At 35.3% G+C, this 21,276-nt stretch overlaps 2 protein-coding genes and 1 long non-coding RNA gene across 8 annotated transcripts in view; 2 read left to right on the forward strand and 1 right to left on the reverse strand.

Moving 5' to 3' along the window:
• slc5a5 (solute carrier family 5 member 5) lies at window positions 1-21,091 on the forward strand. 6 transcript variants are annotated; one of them, XM_087263540.1, is made up of 16 exons: window positions 1-78; window positions 3,136-3,562; window positions 5,205-5,270; window positions 5,461-5,512; window positions 5,679-5,746; window positions 5,981-6,135; window positions 7,016-7,156; window positions 7,686-7,815; window positions 10,343-10,431; window positions 10,506-10,618; window positions 12,344-12,414; window positions 14,659-14,745; window positions 14,825-15,012; window positions 15,112-15,206; window positions 15,312-15,397; window positions 20,664-21,091. In XM_087263540.1, exons 2-16 carry the CDS (start codon window positions 3,206-3,208, stop codon window positions 20,730-20,732), a joined length of 1,767 nt encoding a protein of 588 aa, XP_087119666.1. In that variant the 5' UTR covers window positions 1-78; window positions 3,136-3,205; the 3' UTR covers window positions 20,733-21,091. The 6 variants fall into 6 exon arrangements, 4 of the variants coding, with proteins under 4 accessions (XP_087119666.1, NP_001082860.1, XP_087119665.1 ...); NM_001089391.1 differs by lacking the exon at window positions 20,664-21,091 and adding an exon at window positions 17,213-17,407 and having other exon boundaries at window positions 10-78; XM_087263539.1 differs by lacking the exon at window positions 1-78 and adding an exon at window positions 2,669-2,958.
• The window catches only part of LOC141375586 (uncharacterized), an 18,689-nt gene continuing 7,767 nt past the window's right edge, over window positions 10,355-21,276 (reverse strand). Inside the window, exon 5 of the long non-coding RNA XR_015497699.1 lies at window positions 10,355-10,543. This is a non-coding gene — a long non-coding RNA (uncharacterized LOC141375586). The remainder of the gene's footprint in view (window positions 10,544-21,276) is intronic.
• jak3 (Janus kinase 3 (a protein tyrosine kinase, leukocyte)) overlaps window positions 20,967-21,276 on the forward strand; it is a 27,252-nt gene continuing 26,942 nt past the window's right edge. The window contains exon 1 of the mRNA XM_087264360.1: window positions 20,967-21,083. The gene's annotated coding sequence lies outside the window, so the exon portion shown is untranslated. The remainder of the gene's footprint in view (window positions 21,084-21,276) is intronic.

A 21,276-nucleotide genomic window follows, 5' to 3' on the forward strand; every position in this document is an offset into this window, starting at 1 on the left:
ACTGTGTCTCCCCACACTACAGGCATGGTGACAGAAGAACTCCATGCGCCACAGATTTCTGACACGCTTTGTCAAAAGGTACAAAAATCGAAATACGTGTGTGATACTACACGATACCTACCATCCAGAATAACTCGATTAGAAGACATATTAACCAGCAAATACTGGGGGAATGTCTAAAGAATTTAACTAAATACTAAATATAAAACTAAATTCCTGTTGTGTGCAGACATGCTCGAGCTTTATACTCTCATTCTACTTTGCAACCGAAATGTAAAAAATACTACAGTACACAATACTACAAGTAGCCTACAATAGTACAACACTATATTGTCTTTTTGAACCTTGCTGTAGTCTTTCATTTCACTGTTTACAACTCTTTGTTGAATGCTACAGCATACTGTGAACCGATTACCTGTAAATAAAAACTCTCGTGTACTTTAGTTTTTACTACAGTAAACTGTGGTGTATTGTAATATAATATAGCCAATAATTGTAGAACCTACAGTATTGGTTAATTTGTTTTTATAACTAAAGTATTGTGTTAAATAGCCAATACAACTTCCACATAAAATTAGTTCAGGTACTTTACTATTGTTCACATACTTTATTGTATGTTCAAAACAGTATTCAGTATTTGTTTTAAATCATTAGCATTTTTTCATGTTGTATTTTTTAATTGAAGGTTTAGGCCATTTGTTTTAATGGAATTGGCAATGTAACTGCACTTTAGTTTTTTTATATACATCGTTTTACAATCAAATTTCTACATTTTCATTTTATAGTATTTTGTATTTCCAGAACATTTCAAAGAATATCTGGAAATTTTAAGGGAAATCTGGTCTTTGTTTAAAAAAAAAAAAAAAAAGAAGCTCGAATGATGTATGGTATAATATGGTATGGCATTTGTCTAGAACAAAAAATATCCAGATTTTATTGTGATTTTAAATGTGTAAATAGTTTTGTAATCCCAAAGTACACTTTACTCTTGTTACTTTTTCTAGTGTACATATAATCAAGACATTAAATCCTAAGTGTCAAAGAGATGTTCTTGTTTTTATATCTGCATATGAATGAACCTTTTCTATTCTTATATAAAACTTGAGATCTGGAGAATTGTCATTCTTGACACACCTCTCGAAAGGATACCCATGATTTAAATCTTCTGTGAATTTACTCAAACTTGAGCTAACCATGACCTTGGTGCTAATTTTATATATATATATATATATATATATATATATATATATATATATATATATATATATATATATATATATATATATATATATATATACACACACACACACACACACACACACACACACACACACATATACTTTACTAGTACCGAGTTGAGCCCCCTTTTGCCTTCCAAACTGACTTAATCCTTCGTGGCATAGGGTTCTATAAATATTCCTCCGAAATTTTGACCTATATTGATATGATCGCATTATGCAATTGTTGCAGATTTGTCGGCCACACATACATGATGCAAATCTACCGTTTCCCACCACATCCCAAAAGCCCAAAAGTGCTCTATTGGATTGAGCTCTGGTGACTGTGGAGGCCATTTGAGTACAGTGAACTCATTGTCATGTTCAAGAAACCAGTCTGAGATGATTCATACTTTATGACATGGGTCGTTATCCTTCTGGAAGTAGCCATAAGAAGATGGGTACACTGCGGTCATATAGAGATGGACATGGTCAGCAACCATTCTCAGGTAGGCTGTGGTATTGACACGATGCTCAAATGGTATTAATGGGCCCAAATTGCCATGAAAATATCCCCCACACCATTACACCACCACCACCAGCCTGGACCGTTGATACAAGGCAGGATGGATCCATGCTTTCATGTTGTTGAAGTCAATTTCTGACCTTACCATCCGAATGTTGCAGCAGAAATCGAGACTCATCAGACCAGGCAACATTTCTCCAATCTTATATTCTCGTATTTTTTATGCCTGTGCGAATTGTAGCCTCAGTTTCCTGTTCTTCACCTGATGTGCTGCTGTAGCCCATCCGCCTCAAGGTTGGACGTGTTGGGTGTTCAGAGAAGCTCTTCAGCATACCTCGGTTTTAACGAGTCGTTATTTGAGTTACTGTTGCTTTTCTATCGGCTGGAACCAGTCTGGCCATTCTCCTCAAACCTCTGGCATCAACAAGGCATTTGCGCCCACAGGACTGCCACTCATTGGATATTTTCTCTTTTGCAAACCATTCTCAGTAAACCCTAGAGATGGTTGTGCATGAAAATTCCAGTAGATGAGCAGTTTCTGAAATACTCAGATTTTTTTTGTCGGCATAGTACCTTTATTAATCTGGGGTCGCCACAGCGGAATGAACCGTCAACTTATCCTGCAAGTTTTTACGCAGCGAATGCCCTTCCAAGCGACCTTCTTGCTGTGAGGCGAACGTGCTACCCACTGCGCCACTGCGTCGCCCCTTACTGTATATATATATATATATATATATATATATATATATATATATATATATATATATATATATATATATATATATATATATATACACACACACACACATATATATACATATATACACATATATATATATGGATCAACAATTTTCTTCACGTCACCTCATACTTTACTTTGTCATCAAATCTTGACCAAAAGTCTTGAACCCTTCCCCAGTCAAATGACTCCACCTCTGTAATGTCAATCGTAACATTCTCCACCCTAAAACATCACATTAATTCCTAATTCCCTCCCACAAGACTGCCTCGGATTATCCAAATGATCAGCCCAGGAAAATAAATCCACCTCCACCTGAACGAATGCTCACTCGCACAATTTCCACAGTGGTCAGTGATAGTGACCATATTTTAAAACCAACACCATTCATCGTCAATGACAATGGAATTTGGTCTTCTCAAACACTCTTGAACAAGAAAAATTGTAGAGATTTTTGATTCAGTTTCAAAACAAAGGTAAGGTTTTAAGTATTTAGGTAACACTGGCATATTTTATTGTGCACTAAATCATTTAATCAGCTCTCACCTCAAATGACACTGCACACTGCGTGATCCCTAATGTTTTAACGTTTGGAGAACATACTGTAACAGGGGGTCAATTGAGAATGCTTGTTAATTTGTTTGTTGTTACAGCTGAAAGTCTCTTGAAGAGAAGGAGCACACTCTTTTAGGCTCTGGCTGGGTCTGAACAACTGACAGCACAATGGCTATGGACTCTGACAGACCACCGGGCTTCTGTTTGGTGGATTATGCGGTATTTGCTGCAATGCTGGGGGTGTCGGTGGGCATCGGGCTGTTCCAGTCTTTGAGAAAGACCCCGGGTCGCTCTAAAGTGGACAGCTTCTTCACAGGCGGCAGGGGTTTCTCTGCTGTGCCGGTTGGACTGTCGCTCTGTGCCAGCTTTATGTCAGCTGTACAGGTGCTCGGTGTGCCATCAGAGACGTATTTGTATGGCTTCAAGTTCCTGTATATGTGCCTGGGACAAGGGCTCAACTCCCTCATGACGGCCGTTCTGTTTGTTCCTGTGTTTTATCGCCTTAAAATCACCAGCTCAAGCCAGGTTTGAACTCGTCTGTTTTTATTTTAGTAGATTTGCAATGTGTAGGTCTACAATCAAAATGATAAAATTGTCATGGAGATTTCATTATTATTTTCCATACATTAGAAAGTGTAGAGCTTAATTTGTGTGTCTGAACTACAAAAAAAAAGAGAGACGACCAACTCTAATTTTTATGTTTTTTCCTAATATTTTACCAGAAATTGCAGAAAGCCTAGGCTGAAATGTCATTCACTGTAACAAAATTTTCATGCATATACATATAATATATACATACAGTTGAAGTCAGAATTATTAGCCCCCCTGAATTATTAGCCCACTGTTTATTTTTCCCCCAATTTTTTTTCTACTGATATATGATGTAATAAGTTTGTATTTTAAAAATAAGTATTTTTTTCCATGTTTCTTGATTCCTAAACTCTGAAAACTGAACTACACTGTTTCAATTCACTATAATCTTCTATCTGAAGCTGCTTTGACACTATCTAAATTGTAAAAGCACTATAGAAAGATGAATAGAATTGAAATGTTTCTTGATTCTAAATCTTTAGAAAATATTTTTGGTACATCAAAGTTGTGATTTTGATGACCATCGGACAAGCTAATCTAGTTGAAAATAATGCTTAAAATGGAGTATTTAAACCTCATAATTACATACATACACACACACACACACACACACACACACACATATATATATATATATATATATATATATATATATATATATATATATATATATATATATATATATATATATGTATATATGAAATAATCATAGTCAAAAATAAAAAAGTCAAAAATAACATTTATTTGCAGTATACATTTTGCATATGTTTATACATTTATATTATTGTTTCATATTAAATGTTATAAAATGAAAATTATTTTTCTATATGATTTCATAGACTTCACATAAACTGCATACCATTATTATTGAATTTCATGTATTTCTTAGTCAGATGCACCTGCACAAAGAATCTCAGTAATGTGACGATAAATAAGCGATGAAATGTACAGTGTGGTCCAAAACTGAAAGAACACTGTTGCATTTCCGCGGCTGTATATCACTATTGCATAACAATAATACAAAAAAAAAAAAAAAAAAAACATTTGATTTTCTGTATTTTTCATGTTCCTCTAATGAGCATGTGCACACTTTTGGTCACTACTGCACCTATATGCCTTGCAGAGGCGTAGCTCGTGGGGAGAAAGGGGGACAGAGTGCATAGGGCTCTGGCAATTTAGGGGCCTTGCTACGGTAAGCCCCCCAGCCACTAATGACTAGGAGGGCCCAATACATTTTTTGTGCATATGGCCCAAAAAATCTGGTGACACCCCTGGTGCCTTGTATTCCTTACAATGTAGGGAGCAAACATGCCTTCAAATATTGCAATATTATTAAATTGTGACTTTTTGGGGAAATTTTTGTATCCATGAGGAAAACAGTTCATGATCATACAGAATCATAACATAATCATGTTTCCTTTGAGAATTGAGTTTAGGGGTAGGCGGATAGAATATAGAGTCTGTACAGTATAAAAATCATCGTCTATAGGAAGTCCCATATACAGTAGATAACTGAACAAGTTTGTGTGTTTCTAAAAAAAAAAGCCAAGATTTAATAAATGTATTTGTTTATCAGTATTTAGGAATGAGGTTTGGCAGAGGGATGCAGCTCTTGGGAAGTTTGCAGTTCATTGTAGCAACTGTAAGTATCATCATATCATCAAAATTATGTTCATAAATAAAATATAATATTTTAGATGGATATTAAAATAGTATATGTAAAATACTGATCAATAAAGCATTGCATGTCATACTTTAATTCCAATATGTGTATTTATATTACTGTTAGATTTTCTGATGTTTATTTTGTACATGTTTGCTTGTTGTTGTAGCTCCTCTACACTGGAATAGTGATCTTTGCTCCTGCAGTCATCTTGAATCAAGGCAAATGAAATAAACTGATGTTCTTTCAATTGAGTTACACTGATAGTCTTGGCTTCAAGTGTCCATTTTATCTCAGTCAAGTTGGATGGCAAATAAGTATCCCAAAGTTATGTTATCGCTTTAGGCCTTTTATTCTAATCAATCTTTTCTTCTTTCCTGAATAAAGCCACAGGCCTGAACATGTGGGCGTCTCTTTTCTCAACTGGGCTCATCTGCACATTTTACACCACAGTGGTAGGCAAGTTTTGAAAATCTTGCCGTTTATGATGATTAACATTTATCTAAGACAAAATATAAATTAAAATGATGCTTTTTTGGTGTTCAGATTTTCTGCAAGTCTGCAAATATACAGTATTTAAATATTTCAGTTTGGCACAGTAATTTAAAGACATCATTAAACAAAACATCTGCATGACCCTGTGAACGTTTGTTTATAAACATACTATTGCATTTCTGTTTTTCCCCCAGGGTGGCATGAAGGCTGTAATTTGGACAGATGTGTTTCAGATTGTAGTCATGCTCTCTGGGTTCATTGCAGTCTTTATTCAGGGCACTATATTGGCAGGAGGGCCTGCCAGAGTTTTGGAGATTGCCAACAATGGATCCCGTATCAATTTTAATGAGTATGAACAATATACAGTTGAAGGAGAAACTATTAGCCCTACTGTGAAATTTTAATTGATTCATTAACTCATTTTCCTTTGGCTTATTCCCTTACACTGTGAAAAAAAGGTTGACTCAACTTACAATTTTCAGGCAACAAACTTCAGGACATTTTTGGGTTAACTCAACTTAAATCGAGTCAAGGGAAGTAATTGGGTTGAAAGTTGAGTCAACACAAAAAAAACTCCTAGAGTTTTTTGCCTTCAAAATTTAAGTTGAGTCAACTTTGTTTTGTGTTTTTTACAGTGTATTTATCAGGCCTCGCCACTGCAGAATGAACCACTAACTATTTTGCCACATGTTTTACACAGCGAATGCCCTTCCAGCTGCAACCCAGTACTGGAAAATGAAAAATTGCAATAGTTTTCAAATATCTTTTCCAAGTGCTGTTTAACAGACAATTTTAAAACATAATAGTTTTAAGAGCTTCTAATACTAAACTAAATAATTTCTAATAACAAATTTTTAATATGTATTTTTTAATAACTAACTTTTGTCTTTGCCATGGTGACAGACAGATCATATTTTACTAGTTATTTTGCAACATACTCAGCCTAAAGTGCTATTAAAAATTCTTAAAGCAGCTAATAATACTGACCTTAAATGACCTTTTAAAAACAATTTCGCTCCAGCCAAACTAAAAGAAACACTTTCCCCAGAAGAAAAAAAAAACATCAGTAAATACTGTGATAAATGTCTTTCTCTGTTAAACAACACTTGGCAAATTTTTCACAGGAGAGCTAATACTTTAGTCTTCAGTTGTAAATATCTATGAAATATATTAAATTCACTGAACTGTTTTAAAAATGACTAATTGCTCATTCGTTTTGTTTGTTACAGTTTTGCGATAGACCCTCAGAGGCGGTACTCATTTTGGAGCTTCACAGTGGGTGGCACTATGGTCTGGTTATCCATGTATGGAGCCAATCAGGCCCAAGTACAGCGATACATATCGTGCAGGACTGAGAAACAAGCTCAGCTGTGAGAGAATAAATCAGTGAAGCATCTAAATATCTTAATTTAGTTTCATTCATTCATTTTCCTTCAGCTTAGTCCCTTATTTATCAAAGGTCGCCACAGTGGTCCCCACCAACTATTCCAGCATATGTTTTACGCAGCGGATGCCCTTCCAGCCGCAACCCAGCACCAGGAAACACCCATACACTCTTGTTCACACTCATACACTATGGCTAATTTAGTTTATTCAATTCACTTATAGCTCATCTGTTTGGACAGTGGGGGAAACCGGAGGACCCGGAGGAAACCCACACAAACACCAGGAGAACATGCAAACTCCACTGAGAAATGCCACTTGGCTCAGCCGGAACTCGAATCAGCAACCTTCTTGCTGTGTGGTGACAGTGCTAACCATTGAGCCACCATGCCGCCAATTTAGCTTCATTTATCATTCAATTTCTGCTAAATATGCTAAAAGCAGTAGTCAATATTGTCATGTGCATAGACGTTTTTCTGAGATCCAGATGCATTGAGTGTCACTGTTGTTCTGCAGGGCGCTGCTGGTGAATCAGGTGGGTCTGTGTCTGATTGTGAGCAGTGCTGCCACCTGTGGAATTGTGATGTTTGCTTTATACTCCAACTGTGACCCACTGAAGATCGGCAGAATATCTGCACCTGACCAGGTAAATTAATACATGCATGAACAGAATTGCACTCCTTTGTAGGAGATTCTGAATTTGACATAATTTCTTATATCCTTAAATAGTGCACTTTTTGAGGGAGTCGCCATTTGTAGTGGTGTCAACTTTGGGTGCATCCCAGTCCAATTTTTATGCCCTTCATTCGCTTACCTCCCGCATCTCCTTCTTTTGGATGTACGTCATTGATTATGTTACGCAAGTGTCCACTACTGGCAGAACATCTGAATGGGAATGCTCTAAACATTTAAGCTTTTGAGAACTAAACTGTTGTTCACAGTCACATGGCATTATGGGACATAAAGAAACTGGAGTGAACATATGAAGCAGACTCGCTCCATTGATTTTGATTGATCGAGGGTATATCTTTGTAAGCTTCTCTCGTTCACTTGATGAAGTGGAAGGCGCTTCAAAATGGTGTTGGGGATTCTCCCAAAGTCTCTTTAAGGCAAGTCATTTCACTCGCCGGCCATCTTTGAAATGCCTCTCGGGCAGTATGCTCAAAACATCAAATTCTCCAAAATTGTTTGCCAAGCTTATGCTTGAATTTCATATTAGGAATCGCCAATGAAATTAAACAACAGCTGTCTCTTTAGTTTCAAATCAAACAAAAAAATCAGAAACTCACGTCTCGTCCAAATCCGTCCCCCAGAGTATCATCAGTCTAGAGCAGGGGTGTCCAAACTCGGTCCTGGAGGGCCGGTGTCCTGCACAGTTTAGCTTTAACTTCCTTTAACACACCTGCCTGGAAGTTTCTAGTATACCTAGAAAGAGCTTGATTAGCTGCTTCAGGTATATTTAATTGGGGTTGGAACTAAAATATGCAGGACACTGGCCCTCCAGGAGCGAGTTTGGACACCCATGGTCTACAGCAATCGATGATTGGCTCCTGTACCAGAAGGTGGGCTTTTTACACCATATAGTGATCGATGATTGGCTCCTGGGCTTTATTCACCATATTGACAGTTACACGTTTCCCCATTAAAAAAGATAAGAATGACATCAAAAATACTGTAATGTTTACAGTATTACTGGCAATTATGGTTGCCAGTAATACTGTAAAATTTACAAGCACACTGTAAATTAACAATTACAATTCGGCTGTAAAACTACAGCAGAATTTAAATTATTTATTTACATTGCACTTGTAAAATTTACAGTATTCCTATTGGTTAAGTTTTAAAATAAATAATTTAATTTTACTGTCATTTAAGTGGTCTATTAGTGGACTAACATGGAGAATAGTGAATAACGGTATAGTAGGCAATCTATTGTTAACATTATTCCTCAAATATGAGCGGGCGCAGCCATTGGATTCTTTTTGGTTCAAGACTTACAGTCTGATGATTGTTAGATGTTAAAAACAACTCGTTATGCTGCTTGATGTTGCAAACTGACATTTTCTTATTATATTTTTCTACTTGTTATCTATAGTCATGAACACACTTGTTTGTAGAGCAAGTCGTTTGACTGTTTTCTGACGTTTATTATTCCAAGTCATTTCTCCCATAGGCAGCTGAATGGGCTCTAAAACGAGCGCACCTCCGCATAGCAGAATATGAATGAAAACTCAAAATCTGCTTGACATACTGATTATTGTGTACCTGATTAAATAACATATTTCAAATCAACAATACACTCTTATTAATGTTATTCCTTATATAAAAAATGCTACAAAATAGGGCTGCACAATATATTGTTTCAGCATCGATAACACAATGTGATCATTCGCAATAGTCACATCGCAGGATATGCAATGTTGAGTTTGTATTATAATTGATCATTTGCATGTGCTTTTAATGCCTGTGGTTGTATAATGATTTTAAAAACATTCCAGTACAAGCAATTGAACCATTTGTGACTTTAACTACGATAAATTTTATTGAATTATTATTTTTTTTATCATTCAGTTGCTTTGCAGTATACTATTAGACTCGGGAAATGATAAAACACTTTATTTCAATTGTATCTTTTTCTTGATTGCATTTATAGATTGTTATGCATGAAGATACTTACAACACATGCAAATACAGAAACGCACGGCAAGTAGCACAGACAACAATAAAAATGTGTCGGGGGACCCTAAAAGTTTATAGATTTGTTTATTAGATTTTATGGCGATGCTTATAGTAAACATTAATTAATCAATCTCTGAATAAACAAGTGCATGGAAATACGTACAACACAAGCAAATAAAGATATGCACTGCAAATAGCACAGGCCACAATGAAAATGTGTCGGGGGGCCCTAAAAGTTTATAGATTGTTTATTAGATTTAAAAGAGAAACACTCCCACTGCAGAATCATCCCAATCGCTCTACCATTATAATTTTTTTCCAAATAGAGATATTCAGTCATCTGGTGAAATTGTGTTCAGATTGCAATGTATATCACACAACAAAAAATACTGCAATGTTAGATTTTTCCAATATCGTGCAGCCCTACCTAAATGACACATTATGTTTCGAATGCATTTGTTGAATCTATAATTGTTCAACCCAACTTTTCACAGTACATGCCGTACCTGGTTTTGGACATTTTCCGGAATCATCCTGGCTTCCCGGGTCTTTTTCTAGCCTGTGCCTACAGTGGGACTTTAAGGTGCTTGAACCAGTCAGAGTCTTCAGTGAGGTGTTGATTACTGGTTACAAAACCTCTCTCTTCTGTTTCCACAGTACCGTCTCCACCAGCATCAATGCCATGGCTGCTGTCACTATGGAGGACGTGATGAAGCCGTGGTTAATCACCATTTCACAGAGAAAACAGCTCATGCTCTCCAGAGCTTTATGTGAGGCTAAATGCAGCTTATACCTCTTTTCTGTGTTACATATAAACATGTACAGTTGAAGTCCCAATTATTAGACCTCATGTGAATTTCTTTTTTGAATATTTCCCAAATGATGTGTAACAGAGCAAAGAATTTTTCACAGTATTCCCTATAATATTTTTTCTTCTGGTGAAAGTCTTATTTGTTTTATTTCAGCTACAATAAAAGTAGTTTTTAATTCTTTAAACCATTTTAGGGTCACTATTATTATCTCTCTTAAACAATAAGTTTTTTCAACTGTTTACAGAACAAACCATTGTTAAACAATAACTTGCCTAATTACCTTAACTTACCGAATTAACCTAATTAATCTAGTTAAGCCTTTAAATTGCCCTTTAAGCTGAATACTAGCATCCTAAAAAATATCTAGTAAAATATTATGTACTGTCATCATGGCAAAGATAAAAGAAATCAGTTATTAGAAATTAGTACAGGGGAGCTAACAATTCGAGGGCTAATAATTCTGACTTCAACAGTGTTTTTTAGGGCCAGTTTACATAATAATGACATACTAAAAGTGATTTAAAATGTATTGATTGTGGCACTTAAAGGTTTAGGATATAGGAGATAATGTTGTCAAAATTATTCTAATTAAGACTTGTAGAGTCTTGACTTGTAATTATTCTAATTAAGACTCTAATTAAGACTTGATTAGGACTTACTAATTAAGACACTTAAAATACTGTCTTATGCCATGCCAGTGGGAGAAAATGTTACTTTGTAAACATACACACAACAACAGCATTGTTTCTCTTTTTACACTTATACAAGAATTGTAAATTGTTTTTATAACTATTGTAACAAACTGCAATAAATATTTAAGCATTTATTATTCCCTTCTGTGATTATTTTTAAATTGGGTTATATTTTATATATACAGTTGAAATCAGAATTATTAAACCCCCTGAAATATTAGTCCCGTTTATTTTTATAAGGCAAGTTATTGTATAATTCAATTGCACATTGTATAATTGATGGTTTGTTCTGTAGACTATCGATAAAACAAATAGCTTAAAGGGGCTAATAATTTGACCTTAAAATGGTGTTTAAAAAATTACAAACCGCTTTTATTCTAGCCGAAATAAAACAAGTAAGACTTTCTCCTGAAGAAAAAAATGTTATCAGACATGCTGTGCAAATTTTCTTGCTCTGTTAAACATTATTTGAAAAATATTTTAAAAAGAAAAGAAAATTCAAATGGGGGCTAATAACTTTGAGTTTGTAACTACATTTTTATATTTATGAAATTACAAAAGCTTATTTATTATGTTAGGCTTTTAATAGTGTTTTTTTTTAAATGTTTTTTAATGTTCTTGCTGGGTTTGATGTAACGTAATTTTGTTAGCATTACAATCTATTGTGATGTTTTGAATGACAAAAATATAGGAAACTGACCTTTCAGTAGATAGAATGAGTCTGATAAGGGTCAGAAATGATAATGACATTTTTATTTTTGTGTGAATTAATGTGAAAAAATAATGTTACAATCCAAAAGGGTTTCCATCTTAAAATCTTCTTTTATAAATTGTATTTTATACCAACATTACATTTCTGCATTAAAAAGAGATTATTATTATTGATTTTATTTAAAGTAAGAGTCAATCATATGACTCTGCAAGTCTCTAATAATATCTGGAAATATGGGTACAATGACAAAACTCTTGTTTGTTTTCATGTGTAAACCAGCGCTGTTCTATGGGCTTGGCTGCATTACAATGGCTGCACTCTCCTCTCTGCTGGACTGGGGAGTACTTCAGGTATGAACTGTAATGTTTAAGCAGAAGGTAGCAATGTTTCCATCCATATTTTTATGCACATTTTGTAATATTGCATAAAAATGCCAAGATGCACATAAATGTTAAAACTGTACATCCAATGAGAAAAAAATGTGCATAAACTACAATGGAAACACATTAGCTGTTTTATCAAAAGATGCTAATTAGATTTTTACAACTTCACATTCACAGATATTTGACTAAATAGAATATCCGTAGTTGGCATGCTGTCTGGGGAAAGGGGTTCTGAGCTCAGAAAGGCACCCTAACTTGTGTTATTCCCCTTATAGGATAGGAGATAGGGGTCTGAGCACATTGTTTAGCCAGGTGTCCTGAGATTTTATCCTACGCATCAGATTACGCCACCAACACTGTATTTAAGTTCTGAGGCTGGGGTTAGGGATTAGGTAGGTTAGGGCAATATTACAGCTTGATATACACTGGTAGCAAATCTGATGGGTATGATATTGTGTCATCAAAATGTGCTACCTACTTTTTGAATGAGAGGTAGGACAAATTTGACAAGGTAGGACAAACTGACAACAGCGCGTTGTCCCAGAGCGTTCGCCCCTCCAATTTATGTAGGTATCAGGTTTAAAAGTGTGGAGCTGGTGTGGTGGTGGGATGCTAAAGTCTAGAGAAAACCGAGGTAGGACATGCTTTACTATTTATAGGAGTATAATATTAATAATAATAATAATAATAATACTTTTCATTTATAGGCACCTTTCAAAGCACTCAAGGACATCTTACAATATGTCACCGGAACATTATAAAAAAAAAAAAACTAGACAGAAGAATAATAAACATAATATTAAACCAGAAAATCATTAAAAGCAATCCTAAACAGAAAGGTTTTAACCTGGGATTTAAAATTGGAGATGAATCCCTGATGTCCACCTGATGAATATCTAACGGCAGGGAATTCCATAACTGTGGTGCTGTGCAGCTAAAGCCCTGCCACCAAATGACTTCATCTTAAAATTTGGAACTTGAATTTGGATAACAGTTCAGCCGCAAAAGATCTCAGTGAGCACCGAGGAGTGTACCAGTAAAGAGATCAGAGAGGTAATAGAGTGCCAGGTTGTGAAGAGCTTTGTAAATTAATATAAGAATTTTAAAAAACAGGAAGCCAATGCAAGTGAAAGAGATTGGGGATATGTGTTCAGAAGCACACGAGCGGGTGACTAGCTGCTGAGTGAAGTTGGTAACCTAGCTGTAATCTGTGAAGTTGGCTAAGAGGAATATCAGATAGGAAGAAATTGCAATAATCAATCCTTGATGTAACCAGAGAATGAACAAGCACTTCAGTACTTTGATGAGATATAGTGAAGAGCGAAGTCTTGCAATGTTACGTAAGTGAAAAAAGGCAGATCGTGAAATATTACTAATATGTGAATTAAGCGAAAGCATACCATCTAGTATAGCCCCAAGACTTTTAGCATTAGTTGTAAAATTTACTAAAGAATTATTGATAGATAGAGTAAAGGATTGAGCTTTGGAAAGAACAGATTTAGAGCCAACCAGAAGGGCTTGAGTTTTACAGGCATTTAACTTTAAAACGTTATTGGTCATTCACATATTAATATCAAGAAGACATTTAGTAAGATCGAAGGAAGGGTGAGATGAAGCATTCTTAGTAGACATATAAAACCTTCAAATCATCGGCATAAAAAAGAAAATGTATGCCATAAGAACGAAATATATGACCCAAAGGTAAAATGTAAATAAGAAATAAAAGAGGACCCAAAACAGATCCCTGAGGAACACCATGAGTGACTGAGACTGCATTAGAGCAACTGTTCTTTACCTGGACAAACTGTTTTCTGTAAGTAAGGCCAGCAGAGGACATTATTAGCGATTTTGTTGTTTCTTATGCTGATTGTATGATAAAATGATTGTCAATATTGAATTAGCTTTGGCAGAACGGATCGTGTTTCTCCAAAAATTTGTTTATAAAACATCACTATGCGCAAAACTGCAATATTGCATGAAACATTTGCTAATAAAAATTGCTAACTTCCTTCCAATGAGTCGAAGAGAACAGAATAATTTTTGATTCCCTTTGACACATTGAACTAAACTGCTTTATTCGCAAATGATTTCTGCAATGTTCCAGCATTATTCAAGTCTAATTTACATCTTTGGATGAAAACAGCGTTTGCGTTTCAATCTACAGTATGTGTCTGCTTTCTAACCAGCTTTATTTTTCTCTGTCAACCCCAGGGTTCATTCACAGTGATGGGTGTAGTGAACGGTCCACTGCTGGGAGCATTTGCCCTCGGCATGTTTGTTCCCGCCACAAATAAACCGGTACGACTTCACGAACATCACCATCCACCATATTGTCCAATCCAATGAACAGCTGTGTAATATCTCTGACACTTTTCAGGGGGTTTTCTCAGGCGTGGCAGTGGGTTTCTGTCTGTCTCTATGGCTTGCTGTTGGAAGCACGATTTATCCTCCTTCACCACAAATTATGGGTGTTTTGCCCACTAGTGCTGGACAGTGTCTGACAACTAATGCAACACTCAACACCACAGCATCTGTCCTGGCTTCATCAGTCCCTCTGGATTACAGGTGAGATACTGTATATTACACTTTATAATGACCACAGCAAGTCCATCACTGCTCTGAACACAAGTACTAAGTTTTGTTTTTCCAACTTAATTCATACAGCTTTCAAAACATCTATTCAATATCCTACCTGTACTTTGGAGCTCTGTCAACTAGTGCAGTCGTGCTGGTTGGTGTGGTGGTCAGTTATATTACAGGTGAGAGACAGCCGCTTAAAGTAGTGTTAGTATAGATATTCATAATAATATAAAATGAATGTGAATGTTATTTTTGATTCAAATAAATATGTTGTATTATTACAGGACCCACTAAGAAGGATTCTATCAGTCCAGGTTTGTTACGGTGGAACTTGGAACAAAAGCCCTGCGATGCATCTTGCCATATTTTGGTAAGTTTAATAGTTAACTTGCAGTACTTCAAATATTTCCACCTGAATTCTGGTGTTATTTTAGCATTATTTAAATACAATTAGGGGTGACATGGTAGTCCACTTTCTGTGTGGAGTTTGCATGTTCTTCCCATGTTGGTGTGGGTTTCCCCAGGTGCTCCAGTTTTACCCACAGTTTAAAGACATGAGCTATAGGTCAATTGAATAAGCTAAATTGGCCGTAGTGTATGTGTGTGAATGTGTATGGATGTTTCCCAGTACTGAGATGCAGCTGAAAAGGCATTCAATGCATAATAGACAAAAAGTAAAAAAGTGCTGGATAAGTTGGCGGTTCATTCCGATGTGGTGACCCCTGATTAACTTTGAACTGATGAACTATGATTGATAAATGCTGTACATTCATTAATGTGCACATTCATTATAAGTTCATTCATTCATTTTCGTTTTGGCTTGGTCCCTTAATTGATCTGGGGTCGCCACAGCAGAATGAACCGTCAACTTAAAACATATGTTTTACTGTAACCAGGGATGTGACACTGAAAACAGAGGTGCGGATCCACATGCAGGTTTATTCGAATGGTCAGGCAAGCAGTGGTCAATACAGGAGCAAACAGATGTATAAGGGCAATCCAGAGTCATAGTCAAAATAACAGGCAGACTGTCACGAGGCAGGCAGCAAACAGGATTAAACAAATAACAAGGCGAGGATCAAGAACACGGAAAAACAAGACAAAGGAAAACGGGTTCTAGTGTCACTAAACAAATAACAAGACTCAGCAACAACTATGGGTTTGAGAGGTGTTCTTAAAGTCCAAGTAATCAGTCTGTGAGCAGCTTCAGCTGTGAGAGTGTAATCAGTCAGGATCTGGAACATGTGTGTGTGAGCGGAGTGCATGTATGGAGTTGTAGTCCTTCAAATGGTGGATTTACAGTCTGTCAACACTTGTGAGTGTTTTCCAGCGATCTATGGTATTTTAGATTGCTGGTGATCGCGACATTTAACCAGCGGATGCCCTTCAAGCTGCAAACCATCACTGGGAAACACCCAAACACTCCCATTCACACACATACACTAAAGACAATTTAGCTCACCCAATTCACCTATAAAGCATGTCTTTGGACTGTAGGGGAAACTGGAGAACCCAAAGGAAACCCTCATGAACAAAGGGAGAACATACAAACTCCACACAGAAATGCCAACTGACCCAGCTGAGGCTCGAAACAGCGACCTTCTTGCTGTGAGGCAACAGTGCTAACCACTTAGCCACCATGTTGGCCACATAATAAACATTTTTAAATTGAAATAAGCGATGCGTCTCAAATCGCATACTTCCATGCTATATAGTACGCTAAAATCAGTATGCGAGCCGAGTAGTATGTCCAAATTCATAGCATTCAAAAATCAGTATGCGAGAAGTACCCGGATGACTTACTACTTTCGGCAAAACTCTAAAGTGCGCATCCCATGATGCACCACAAGAAAATTCATGAATGGGAGTGAAGCGGCACATGTGGTCACAAGCCCATTTCAAAATGACGTACGTCCGAATTCCATTCTTACATTCATACTGTATAGAACATACTTTTCTAACAGCCGAGTAGTACGTTCAAATTCAAATGCAGTACCTACTAAGTAGTAGGCGGTATCGGACACAGCCATAATGTCACAATATCATTGTATTTTTTTTTTTTTTTTTGTATAAATATAGGAGCTGAAGAGCCTTTTTTCAGGTTTTATTATTGTACTATTTCTTTGATTAAATGTTTAGTTCAGATGTAAATCAACTTGCTGAAGTCATATTCTTGTCTCCACAGAATGAAACTATAACACTGAATCCCACAGAAATCCTTCTGACTCCAAAGGAACTTTTTCCGATTGCTGCTGATAAACAAGATATTTTACTCACCAAAGGGGAAATTTAGACATGTGCCAGATTTGTTTTGTCGTATTTTAAACTAATATCCAAATGCCGATTAACTCAAATAAATGAATTCTTGTGGAAAAGCAAATGTGGCTGTACTAAATGAAATGAAAGCTTTTCTATATAACATCATGCAAAGGACATTCTGTACAGTCTCATATCAAATATGTCACGTGATTTGGTTATCTTCATTTTTGGTTGACATTACTGAATACCTCACCATCATCACCTGATTCAATGGATGATTCTTTGACCTACTAAACAATAGAGTTTCTTTCATGGTACAATTTCATGCACAATGTGTTTCTGTTCATCACACACCTGCATCACACCCGTAGGTTCACTTTCATTCCTAGCCAGCACAGAAAAGAAGATAAACATGCACACAAAAGTGATTTAAAGCAGCTATATCTCTGTAAAGCTTTTCAAAAAATAACCAGAAACTATTTGATACTATTTATAATGAATAATTAGCCTGATTAGTATGCAGATTCAAATGATTTTAAACTAAACTTGACCATGATAAAGATTTTAATTAGTTTGTGACTGTGTCTAATATTATTTCTGTGTCTAAGCTTGTTAAACAAGAGTTTATTAAAGACAATCCTCAGCTTTTCTGAGACCTACACAGTAAAAAAGTGACTTGTATTAACTTGTAAAAATAGTAATATGCTACAGAAAGAAAACAAAATGTCCTTCCTAAATATTGTGAATAAATGTAATAAATCTAACCTTATATTTAATGTCCTTTTATAGTACTGCACACAGTAAAATTGCACAATTCATTCCGGTTGTCCCAACACAAAATAATTAAGTTAACTTAACAAATTGAAGTAGATTGAACACAAAACAATTAAGTTGTCCCCCAAAAATCTCAAGAATTATGTTGTTTAAGCTCATTTTTCATATACAGTTTGGACAAGCAGTAAAATAATTGTACAATACTATTACAGTTAGTTTTAGAACGTTAGAAATCAAGTCACTGTATTGTTTACATTGTCATTTTTATCAGTTATGTGCACATTGATTTTGTTATATCTGATCTCGTCAAATGTTCATTTTGTGTTCTCATGATGGTGTTTAGTAGTTGTCAACTGATTTTAAGTTCCTTCATTATGTAACTTTCCCATCACCACAAGTTTTTAGATGACAAGGCTACAGAGTTGATTGTCAGTAGGTTGGTGTATACTGTAAACATTAAAACTGATTTTTTTATGGTAAATATCTGTTCAATCTGTTAAATCTTCAACCTTAATTTTTGTCAAGTCAACCACAGCTGCATTTTTTACAGTAATTTTCCCAGATTTTTTTCTTTTTTTGGTGCCAAAAAAACTAAAGTTATCAGAAATAACAATAAACCATTTCAGTGTTTATGCATTCACTTAAAAAATAAAGCTTCTTTATCTATATTCAAGAAGATTTTCACACTAATGGAAACTATTTAATAGTGGAAAAATGTCTATAGATTAATATACATTACACTTCACATTTTGTTCTTTTGGCCAAAATCTATTAGGGGAATCAAAAAAATCTTTATTTTATGGTATTGCTGTAATATCCATTATTTTGGTTGTTCCTGGCAACTTTCTTTTATTTTATTTATTTATTTATCTGATTTTTATGTCAGTTAAACAGCCCATTTTATGCCAATCATTATATAATTATAGTTTGACAATATGATAGCATATAAATGCAAGTACACTAGAGCAAATAATATTTCATTTTTAAGATTATTTAGATTTTGGAGTTGGAAGTTGAATCATATATTAAAGGTCATCCGATATGAAAAAAATAATGTAGTAATTTATGGTAAATTAACCGTAATATTAACTTTGTTGAATGTGTGACTTTATAATTAATACAGCTGAAAAAAATTGTTGTGAAAACTGAGAAGTTTTGATATTGAGAAGGAAATTTTGATTGTCGTATATATAAATCACTTACTGAATCTGTCCTTAGTTTTAATATCATAGCCTGGTTTAACTCCCTCTCTGTTAAAAGCAATAATAAACTTTTAAGATTAGTAAATGTAGCAAGTAAAATAATTGGTGAGAAACAAACACTTCTAACTGATTTATTTATGGCAGCGACAAAAAGAAAAACCTCCACTATCATGGAATACTATTCCCATAGACAATAAAGTTTATTGAATTGAATTGAAATGATTAGCCCTCCTGTGAAATTTTCATTCTTTTTCAAATATTTGCCAAGGGATGTTTAATAAGGAAAGGACATTTTCTTTCATAAAGTTTTCTTTAATATTTTCTTTTTCTGAAGAAAGTTTTATTTCATTCAGTTTGGCTGTAATAAAAGCAGATTTTAAATACTTTAAACCCATTTTTATGGTCAATATTAATAGTCCCCTTAGGATTTTTTTCTGATTAACTACAGAATATACTACACTACCTGATAAAATGCCTATTCATGTTTTAGAAACAAATAATAACTTTGGTATCAGAAGTGGCTTATATGAAAGGCATAGGCTTTTAGATTACGCTTATTTTACCAAAATAAAATATGAGCATGATTTTTTTAATGATATAATTAAGACAGTAAAGTCTGACTTTGCTCAGACCAAACTCTTGTCACTTAACAGAAATAATGTAAAGTAGAATACAAAGTCATGGTGCAGCGGGAAAATAATTAATATGACTTAATATGATTGTGTATGAGCTTGGTGGACTGCATCCATACATCTCCGCAATGACTCAAATAAGTGAATAATAAAGTAGTTTCTGGAATGACAAAGAAAGCATTCTTGCAGGACTCCCAGAGTTCATCAAGATCCTTTGGATTCATCTTCAATGCCACCTACTTCATCTTATAGTCACCAAACATGATCAATAATGTTCATGTTTGGTGACTGGGCTGGCCAATTCTGAGCACCTTGACCGTCGTTGCTTTCGGGAGCTTTGATGTTGAGGCTGAAGTATGAGAAGGAGTGCTATCCTGCTAGAGAATTTGCCCTCTCCTGTGGTTTTAAATTGAACTTAAAGCTGATTACTAGCATCTTGCTAAATAATTAGCAAACAGTTATGTACTGTCATCATGGCAAAAACAAAATAAATTAATTATTAAAACAATTATGTTTAAAAAAATGTGTTAAAAGATTGAAAATTTCACAGGAAGACTGATAGTTTTACTTCAACTGTAGGTAGATTTACTGTACATCCAGTTTCACAGAGATAAGCTGTCGAGCGGCCTTGTCACATTCACAGCAAACTGAAATGTCAATCAAGGGCACATATTACCTTCTAATTAAATAAGTGAAAATGAAAGAGGGTTCATATAACTGATATCAGGCCAAATGGAAGAAAACCTACTCAGTTCTTCTCTCTCTGCAGGCGGAAATAACAAAACCACCGCTCACTAGCGCCGAAAGAGGAAACCACAGTTTCAGTCTTCTCATGTAAAGAAAGCAACAACACCCCAGCAAACACCCTGTCTGTTTTTCTCTCTCTCAATCTTATAAATACACCCTGCTTGCACTCCACAGTATGCAGGGGTGGTCATGTTGTCAATTAACAGCCTGGTTACAAGTCTAGAAACCAAGATGTCACATGAGGTTGACTAGTAGAGAAACATCAGCTAGTGTTGATCTTACTAAAACAGTCTGGAAATGAGGTGCTTTGTGGTTTGCTCTTTCCGGAAATCATTTGTTCCCTCCCACCAGCAGCTCACAACAGCGAAGCCTGGGCCGTATTTATGACGCTTCTAACATCAACATGAACAAACCATCAAAGTTTCGTCTTAAATAAATTCAGGTAACACCTCTTAGTTGTCTTTATCTTTGTTGTCAATCTTAATTATATAACAAATACCTGGTAGCTTGACCATCTCAGAGCATATGTAGATGGAAATCATGTGGTCGGCAGAAAAATTTAGCATTTTGCGAGTTTGATGGTGTGTATTTCATGTATATTTGTTTGTCTTATTGTTGTTTGTGGCCTTTTAATG

Source organism: Danio rerio, chromosome 8 (assembly GCF_052040795.2).
Source record: "Danio rerio strain M-AB ecotype USA chromosome 8, GRCz13ab, whole genome shotgun sequence".
Lineage (NCBI taxonomy): Eukaryota > Metazoa > Chordata > Actinopteri > Cypriniformes > Danionidae > Danio > Danio rerio.

What these genes read in the sequence shown, in the direction of transcription:
- slc5a5 (NM_001089391.1), top strand. Translation starts at nt 3,206, where the DNA reads ATGGCTATGGACTCTGACAGACCACCGGGCTTCTGTTTGGTGGATTAT. An exon ending in GCACATTTTACACCACAGTG is followed by an intron (nt 5,747 to 5,980) that starts GTAGGCAAGTTT and finishes TTTTTCCCCCAG; the next exon opens with GGTGGCATGAAGGCTGTAAT. An exon ending in GAATATCTGCACCTGACCAG is followed by an intron (nt 7,816 to 10,342) that starts GTAAATTAATAC and finishes AACTTTTCACAG; the next exon opens with TACATGCCGTACCTGGTTTT.